The sequence below is a fragment of the Crassostrea angulata genome, chromosome 5, assembly GCF_025612915.1.
Source record: "Crassostrea angulata isolate pt1a10 chromosome 5, ASM2561291v2, whole genome shotgun sequence".
Taxonomy (NCBI): domain Eukaryota; kingdom Metazoa; phylum Mollusca; class Bivalvia; order Ostreida; family Ostreidae; genus Magallana; species Magallana angulata.
The window spans coordinates 25,194,909-25,205,121 of record NC_069115.1 but is presented as its reverse complement, the minus strand read 5'-3'; the positions used below and the strand labels follow the sequence as shown (position 1 = coordinate 25,205,121).

The 10,213-nt window shown below is 33.0% G+C and overlaps 1 protein-coding gene across 1 annotated transcript; it reads right to left on the bottom strand.

Moving 5' to 3' along the window:
- Positions 1–1,364: 1,364 nt before the first annotated feature.
- Positions 1,365–8,790, bottom strand: LOC128186144 (uncharacterized). Its single transcript, XM_052855880.1, has 7 exons — positions 8,654–8,790; positions 6,914–7,103; positions 6,574–6,717; positions 6,325–6,372; positions 5,728–5,881; positions 4,805–4,927; positions 1,365–2,304 (listed from the first exon to the last, which is right to left on the bottom strand). The coding sequence occupies exons 2-7, from the start codon at positions 7,099–7,101 to the stop codon at positions 2,272–2,274; spliced, it is 690 nt and encodes a 229-aa protein (XP_052711840.1). The 5' UTR covers positions 7,102–7,103; positions 8,654–8,790; the 3' UTR covers positions 1,365–2,271.
- Positions 8,791–10,213: the final 1,423 nt, after the last annotated feature.

Here is a 10,213-nt window from a genome sequence, read left to right as displayed (position 1 = left end):
ATTTTAATCATTTTTTTCTTCGGGAACAAATAATTAGGAAATTCACTATCCAACAACCAAGCCCCTGTGGAAGAAAAGGCAGCGTACTGTCTACAATGTACATACTAGAAATTATTGTAAACATTGTCTTGCGCAATTCGTGTTGAGTAAACTTAGAAACAAATTGATCAAACTTTTTTTCCCCGGAATGTAATCAGTGTCACTAAACTGAAAAGGATAACATCCTTAAATATAAGCTAATGGTCCTTTTTATTCAATGAATTACAGGAAACTACCACACTTTTGTTATCGTTAAATTAAAATTGAATAAAACGACACATTCTGGTTAGTGTTGATAGTTTGGATTGTTTTTAGCCGGGTCGCTGAAAGCAGAGTCCTGGCTGTAAGCAGGCAAATTAAAATCAAAAGTAAACAAAAAAACGAGCAGCATAAAGTAAAAGTTTCCGCTATACCAAATAGTTACAAAGGGAGCAATGTTTTGTCAAATCTATTGGTTTTTTATTTCTTTGCGTATAAATTTCAGGCACGTAGCATCGTTTTTGAAAGTGGGGGCAGACTCATCCAAAAAATCTTGCCAAGCAAAAAAAAAAAAAAAAAAGAAAAAAAAAAAAAAGACGGCAATTTGAATTTCTCCAAAATCTTCAAAATCCTAATCCGTGGTGGTGGTGGTGGTGGGGGGTGGCGTAGCATATCTTAAACTTCAATTACACTCCTTAATTCGTTATTTTCATACCGATTATTTACAGAGAGAGAAAGACAGAGAGAGATTGCCAGCTTTTACTACAAACTATGCCTAATTACACATCAAAAGAGCCCGGCTCTCAGTACTACATGAACTTCAATACTTTGATTTATTGTAATAATTGACGTTTTATACATGAAGATGATTTTGTGCACCATATATTTTGTATCCATGTCCTTCCAATGAAAAGACAAATAGAATGAATTGACATTGGTACAATACACGATATAAATGTGCGTTAGTGTTTTTTAAAAATAAAATGTTTTCTTTCGTGATTCATGCGGGGTATGAAGGTGGCGACATTGCAGAAGAATGATACAGAACACGCGTTAGCGCGTTATAGCGCGGGTTATGTAATTTTTTCTACAATGATGGCCTAGATTCAGCATCCAAGTCTTTGAAATCCATAAGTATGTCCAGATGCATCATCCATGCAAGTTTAGTGACGGTAGGACAATTAATAACTTATATACAGGACCTGCAACAAAAATTTTAACCAGTTCCGGACACCGACGCCAATGCCCCGAGGGCATAGCATAAGCCTCCACCGACTTCGTCTTGGTGAGCTAAAAATACCAAGCAGAGTGTCAAATCTAAAATATTCACAAATACATTACAAAAATGTACGTGTTTGTTTGATTTTTATTTGATTAATACAAATATTTAATTTCACATGTAGAAAAATCTCGCCAAAAAACATTTGCAAGATAAAATGATAAAAAAAAAGATATCATAAATCAGAGACGTAAAAACAGATCGATCATGTTGATTTAAAAAATAAAATGCTTTCTTTGGTGATTCATTCGGGATATGAAGGTAGCGACATTGCAGGGAAAATACATAACCTGCGTTAGCGTTTACTTTATATAAACATCTTTCTTTAACTATTTAATAAACTGATTATGAAAAGTTAGTAAAATTCACTAAATTACTGTTAATGTACAAAAGTACGTAAGCTAAAAGAAACAGCCATATCGTCTTTTGTGAGACTTTGAGTCTTGCACCGTCATGATTATTTCGTGCAGTCCGGGATTTTACTAAGGTCGCTGTAGGTTCAGACCAATCGATAAACAGGGCGTGTCAATTTCAGTCCTGTCACTTTCAGCCGCTGTAGATTTCGACCAATCGATAAATAAGGGCGTGTAGATTTCAGTCTGGCAGTTTCTTTAGCGCTATGAATTGACTATAAGTTTCCGTAAGAAATAGAGGAAATTATGCTTGGTAGATGTAAATATATATGCATGAAGTTCATCAAGGGACGAAGATGCGTCCCTGGTTACCACTAACTACAGAGACAATTCTAGGGGAATATTTCTATTAGCCACACTCAACACAATGATCAAATTGTAAACTTCATAAAATGTAATGTATAAATTGAGTAAATTCTTGCAAAGAAATCCTTGCAAGTTGATATAAAAAAAAATTCATAAAAATATTGTAACAGACATCTTTATGTGATATGAGTGTTATTGTAGGGGCTTTTGTAGAAGCTTAAAGTCCTTTTCCTCAACTCGAGCTCATCTATTCGTCTACTCCAGCACTTTTTCCATGCGTACAATTTCCTATCCAAAAAAAGACATAGCGTTAATGTTCATTTTTATATTCATTATGAAATCTACAATTCTACAAAATACATGCCAAGGATATTACAGGTTGATTATATAAATACTAGTAGTGCCTGTTTGGGAGGGTAACAGTTGAAATTGACACCCCGAGAAAACCATTGTCAACCGACGCGAAGCGGAGGTTGACAATGGTTTTCGATGGGTGTCAATTTCAACTGTTATCCTCCCAAACAGGCACTATTTATTTTGTTATACTGAATGTCTTAATTTTAAAGAAAATTTTACTGCTTTCATATAGGAATAACGTGAATTCTACGGCGAACCATACGCGCATAATTTTCGCGCATGTAACAATTTTTAATGTTACCCGTTGCTAAGTGCGTTGCTAACGCTGAGGGTAATAGAAAAGATTGTTATACTTTCATGTTAAATACTGAACTCTGATTGGTTAAGACGCAGTTCATAATATTTTCTATTACCCTCAGCGTTAGCAACACACTTAACAACGGGTAACATTAAAAATTGTTACATGCGCGAAAATTAACAAAAACGAAAATTAAAAAACGCACGGAGACCGGTCCACTGCTATGGAGTTGTTTTGGCGGTGTCTGTCCGCCTGGTGACGGTTGCTGTGTTGTGACGGCAGTGTTGTCCATCACTAAAAAAAATTAACTACAGTCGATCAATAGAATCATTACCAAAACAGTAACAGAATTAAATAAGCTACAAGTTTGGAAGAAATAATAATCTGTGTTTAAGGAAAATATAAAAGTAATAACAAATACTTAAACGAAAATATTCCATCCAGTTTAAAAACTGTTTCATTTACAAGGGTGCTTTTTACGATTACATATATGTACACGCTGCACAGTATATTTGAACAAAATCTGCCCGCCCCCCCCCCCCCCCCTCCCCCCATTTTTATAAAAGTTTTATTTTTATATTTATTTTATAAAAAATAATTATTATAAAATAGTGAAAAGTTACCCATTTCGATACAAGTTGCATACCAGTGTACGGTGTATACAAGTTTATACATGGCTTACCTGAATCTGTTTGTATAGTTTATAGCAGTAAGTTATTTTGTAATGATAGTTTTTCACTTCCAGAAAGTAGATTCTTAATGGTAATTGTTATGATATTGTCATTCATTTACTTAAATAAAGACTGCCTTTGTGGGGCATAGAATGGACAATTTAAAAAGTCGTGCTCAGAGTCTTCCGCTTCTAAAGGACAATTTTGACATAGCACCCCTCAATAAGTTGTTGTGAGAAGAGATCAGCATTTAAGTTGCCACTGTTATTTCTAGTTATTTATTGTTAATAATAAGTTAAACTATACACGGCCATTACGAGTACAAACGTGTGTGTATATATATATATATATATATATATATATATATATATATATATATATATATATATATATATATATATATATATATATATATATATATATATATATATATATATATATATATATATATATAAGTAACTGAATCGCTTTTATTATAAGTTCATTTTTTTTTTTAGCAAACACAGCTCTTAGTTTTATCTTCTTCTTGCATTTTAAACTTTACTTCGATCAAGTTTCAGATTCGGAACAGTTCGACAAAGTTTAAATTTACGACCAGTGTTTCTAAACACGAGGACGTTTAAGTGTTTAATGATCGAGGGGAATATCTAGTACTCCGCTAGTACTCCGTGAGGGTTGTTTGGTGTACATGTAAAAAAGTCAAAATCTGCTGACTGCATGTGAAATCATCTTGTTTTGTTATAAACCAAGACCACGGCGATTATGTAAATATTCGATGGGTGTCAATTTCAACTGTTATCCTCCCAAACAGGCACTATTTATTTTGTTATACTGAATGTCTTAATTTTAAAGAAAATTTTACTGCTTTCATATAGGAATAACGTGAATTCTACGGCGAACCATACGCGCATAATTTTCGCGCATGTAACAATTTTTAATGTTACCCGTTGCTAAGTGCGTTGCTAACGCTGAGGGTAATAGAAAAGATTGTTATACTTTCATGTTAAATACTGAACTCTGATTGGTTAAGACGCAGTTCATAATATTTTCTATTACCCTCAGCGTTAGCAACACACTTAACAACGGGTAACATTAAAAATTGTTACATGCGCGAAAATTATGTGCGTACGGTTCGCTGTAGAATTCACGTTATTCCTATATAAAAGCAGTCAAATTTTCTAAAAATTTTTAAAAAAGACATTCAGTATAACAAAATAAATAGTGCCTGTTTTGGAGGATAACAGTTAAAATTAACACCCCTCGAAAACCATTGTCAACCTCCGCTTCGCGTCGGTTGACAATGGTTTTCTCGGGGTGTCAATTTCAACTGTTACCCTCCCAAACAGGCACTATTTATATATTATGAACTGCGTCTTAACCAATCAGATTTCAGTATTTAACATGAAAGTATAACAATATATTTTACTACATTGCTGGCTACGAGGCTTCAAATTCAACTCACCCTTTCTCCGGTTCCGCACCACATGCCACAACAACACAAAGTTCGCTTGTTTTTGTAAGTATATCCCTGCCTTTCGTACAAGTGTTTAGCCCGGTTGGTTGAAGATACCCACAGAAAGATCTCCTGAAGAACACACAAAGTCACATAACATAAACGAGTGATGTGAATGAATAACTACAAAAAGAAGAGGATATCTTTACAAATCTGGAGATATTTAAACAATGAAATGCTTTCTTTGGTGATTCATTCGGGATATGAAGGTAGCGACATTGCAGGAAAAATACATTACCCGCTAACGCGGGTTATGTTAATTTTTCCTGCAATGATCGCTACCTTCATAACCCGCATGAATCATCAAAGAAAGCATTTTATTGTTTATATTTTCATCTTTCTTTAACTAATTAATAAATTGATTATGAAAAGCTAGTAAAATTTACTAAATTACTGTTAATGTACATAAGTACGTTAGCTAAATGAAACAGCCAATCGTCTCTAGTGAGACTTTGAGTCTGGCATTGTCATGATTATTTCGTGCAGTCCGTGAGTTTACTAAGGTCGCTGTAGATTCAGACCAATCGATAAACAAGGCGTGTCAATTTCAGTTCTGTCACTTTCAGCCGCTGTAGGTTTCGACCAATCGATAAATGGGGCGTGTAAATTTCAGTTTGGCTGTTTCTATAGAGCTATGAATTGACTATATTTTTCCGTAAGAAAAAGAGGATATTATACATGGTAGATGTTACTATATAAATATATATATATATATATATATATATATATATATATATATATATATATATATATATATATATATATATATATATATATATATATATATATATTTCAATAAATGTGCGGTTAAATAACAGAATAATTGATTGCATAAAGAAAATTTACACAACAAACTTTTTTCAAAATCGTACCTTACATCCTCTTTTCTTAGCGTCCATATCAGCCATGTCTAATAGGACTTTCCCAATGCCTTTACCTCTGAATTTCGTGTCAACACAAATCATATCTATTAAACATTTTCCAGGTGGAGTATCGGTAGGCACTGCCATCTCTAATAGGATAATTCTAAAATCGCAAATCAACATTTTAAATACTTTAAATAAAAGTAAAATATGTTATTACATAATCATTGACATACTATTAAAGTTTTACGCAACGTGCATAGAAAACAGAGTTTGTCATTTTTTATGCACTGTTAAAAAAACAACTTTTGAAATCTTGTCACAATCAATGAGTACTGCTGTCCAAGATCCTCACTGTTTGTGCAGAAGAGGGTTTGGATGATTATGAATATGAGGTTAATATTGAAAGAAGCATTTCACGATATCATACATATTCTAAAGTTTTGCCAACTTGAAGATGGTTTGTATTTCTTCGAATTCGAAGTGATCATTTGATCATATAGGTTTTTTGTGGGGTTTTTTTGGTGGGGGGGGGGGGGGGACTTTTTTTGCAGGTATCTAAAATCAATGATAAAGAGATGATTTTGTGCATCATGATAGACTTACCCGCACGTATTACAACACCCTACAGGCGGCAGGTCTTCCTCTCTCCCTCTTAAAAAATATAATAAAATCAAAATCATGTTTACAAACAGTAACTGTTGTTGAGACGCAAAATCAATAACAAATCTTCTTTCCTAATCTTTTGAATAATTACACTAATTGACATTTCCTTTATCAAATACTCTATACTCTCCATACCACATGCAGAGATACTGTGATTGACTGGACGTAAATGCATGTTTTGATACTTACGGGAAAAGTTCCGAATCTCCGTGGTAACGTAATACAATTGCACCAGCTTTCTCCCCGTTGTATTCTGCGATGAAATGTCTTTCATAAAACAATGGAGGTCTCCCTCTCATGTGGTTTGCAAACATAGTTTGCATTGCTGGTAAGCTGAGGATGACATTTGATTTTTAAGTACGCATGCTTATCATATTTCTCCACAATGAACTAATGTAACGATCAATTTAAATAGATTGCAAACCTTATAATTACAGAATTACTTAAGATTGTCTAAATTAATTTTTTTTGAATAACTTTGAAATGTGCGTTTTCTAGCAACACATCAAACGATATTCGGATGATAAACCTTTCTCGGTTTGTAGCATGGATATATTTCCCTTCAAACCCGTCGATCACTACCCTTCCCAAGAACTCTCTGTCTTCCGTTGATTCGGTGGCATTTCGCACGGAGACCGGTCCACTGCTATGGAGTTGTTTTGGCGGTGTCTGTCCGCCTGGTGACGGTTGCTGTGTTGTGACGGCAGTGTTGTCCATCACTAAAAAAAATTAACTACAGTCGATCAATAGAATCATTACCAAAACAGTAACAGAATTAAATAAGCTACAAGTTTGGAAGAAATAATAATCTGTGTTTAAGGAAAATATAAAAGTAATAACAAATACTTAAACGAAAATATTCCATCCAGTTTAAAAACTGTTTCATTTACAAGGGTGCTTTTTACGATTACATATATGTACACGCTGCACAGTATATTTGAACAAAATCTGCCCGCCCCCCCCCCCCCCTCCCCCCATTTTTATAAAAGTTTTATTTTTATATTTATTTTATAAAAAATAATTATTATAAAATAGTGAAAAGTTACCCATTTCGATACAAGTTGCATACCAGTGTACGGTGTATACAAGTTTATACATGGCTTACCTGAATCTGTTTGTATAGTTTATAGCAGTAAGTTATTTTGTAATGATAGTTTTTCACTTCCAGAAAGTAGATTCTTAATGGTAATTGTTATGATATTGTCATTCATTTACTTAAATAAAGACTGCCTTTGTGGGGCATAGAATGGACAATTTAAAAAGTCGTGCTCAGAGTCTTCCGCTTCTAAAGGACAATTTTGACATAGCACCCCTCAATAAGTTGTTGTGAGAAGAGATCAGCATTTAAGTTGCCACTGTTATTTCTAGTTATTTATTGTTAATAATAAGTTAAACTATACACGGCCATTACGAGTACAAACGTGTGTGTATATATATATATATATATATATATATATATATATATATATATATATATATATATATATATATATATATATATATATATATATATATATATATATATATATATATATATATATATATATATATATATATATATATATATATAAGTAACTGAATCGCTTTTATTATAAGTTCATTTTTTTTTTTAGCAAACACAGCTCTTAGTTTTATCTTCTTCTTGCATTTTAAACTTTACTTCGATCAAGTTTCAGATTCGGAACAGTTCGACAAAGTTTAAATTTACGACCAGTGTTTCTAAACACGAGGACGTTTAAGTGTTTAATGATCGAGGGGAATATCTAGTACTCCGCTAGTACTCCGTGAGGGTTGTTTGGTGTACATGTAAAAAAGTCAAAATCTGCTGACTGCATGTGAAATCATCTTGTTTTGTTATAAACCAAGACCACGGCGATTATGTAAATATTACAGATCATACGTGTGTGGGCTAACATATTTTATTACAATTATTCATAAATTGCTATATGCGACTCCAAAGAACTTTTATACATGCAACATGTTTTATATGCCTTATGAAGAATTCAAATCGGTCGGCATCTAATATTTTAATATATATCGCAATGACACTTACATTGTGTCTAACTGAATCATGTAATTTAAAGCAAACGGGCAGGTACATGTACTATATGGGCCGAGTGGAGACAAGCTGCTGACCATGCTTCGGTTTTTTACTAAGTGAAACTGACACGTACAAACTATATAATTTTATTTAACGATTTCGTCATTGAAATTTAATTAAATAATGAGCTCGAAGCAAGTACATGTACCTGTATACAAAGTTACAAACCTTTGTAAATCCAATAGCAGTTATGTAGCTACCGCTCGAGTCAAGACACCATTTGTTCCCGGGTTTGTTTACATTTTGACCAGTAGCTTTCGCAATACATGTTGACTAAATGTAGAAACCAAACGATCGAACCTTTTTTCTCCGAATTGATTGCTAAACCGACTATGTTTTATATGTCAGTTGGTTCCAAATAAAAAGTTTAATATGACTAAACTCTTCGTTGGGCTAGCTTCGTTGATCTGATTTGAATAATTTAATGATGAATAAAAAAAAAATTTGGTACTAATTCAATTTCAATTTAGTTCATTTTCAAAGTTCATGTACGAGGGTTGTCCCAAAATAGCGTAGACAGGACACATAATTTATAATCTGTTCACTGCAATTTCATTATTTCTATGTTTTCTTCAATGACCCTTTGGCAAACAATACTGAAAAATTCAAATCTGTATTTTATTTATATCTCGAGAAAATGAATAATTAGTAACAGCAAGTTTTGTCAGGCGGCGCAATGTGCGACGTCGAAAATTTCCAGTTTTACCATTTTTTTTGTTTACGTTGTTGCTAAACCCTCCACATCGTTTACGACAACATTTACGTTTTAATTCCGAAAATGTTTCAGAAAAAATATTACCTTTGAACAAGTAACCTGAGTGCACATTCAACATATATTTCTAGTTTTGTTTTTTGTTTTTTAAATATTTTCTTAGTACAATCGATCTGTCGGCTCCAAACTTACCTGTATTACTTTTGTCTAGCGTCCGTATTGCCGAAATGTATCGTTCAGCATTTTGAAGTCCATTGATATCGTTCGGGGTTTCTTTTTTCCACTCATTTTTATCATACTTGTTCAAATATTTTTAATGTTGTTTAACTACTTATTCACAAAACGCATTTTTAATCGATTTTGTTAATTTAATTTACTTCCAAAGCCGCTTAGGATTTATTTCATGGTCTTTACAAAATTGTTTCAGTTACTGCTGCGCCGCCTTAAACGCTGGCATCGTCATTTTATTACGAGTTAACTTTTCAACTTGTCACAAAATGCGCTATAAAATATTTAAAAGTTTTGTTATAGCCAAAACATTTTTTGAGTAAATAATAGAATTATTATCAAATATCTATGTATGTTTTATTTGAATTTTTTCATTCGAAAAGTACTTTTCCTCGCAATTTTCTTTTCATTATGTTGATTTTAACTTTTTGTTTTTGACATTGCGCCGCATGTCGAATTTCTAATCTAACATGCTTTCATTTCACTAATTTAATCTTCAACAATATTTGATTTTAAAACATTATTTGAATGCAAATTTCTTGAACCCTTTGTGGCACAAATTTAATCTTCCTTTGTCTTCGATTAACTGAATAACGCCACTTGTCTACGCTATTTTGGGACAACCCTCGTATTAGTAAAATACTCTGTAAAGAATGTACAGTACCGATCAGACCCAACCTACATGTAACACCAGAGTGAACCCCAACTAAACCCCGGGTTTACATTTGGGGTTAACTTTGGGTTTACTCTGGTTTTACTTTTTAAAAATTTGGGTCCACTCGGGGTTT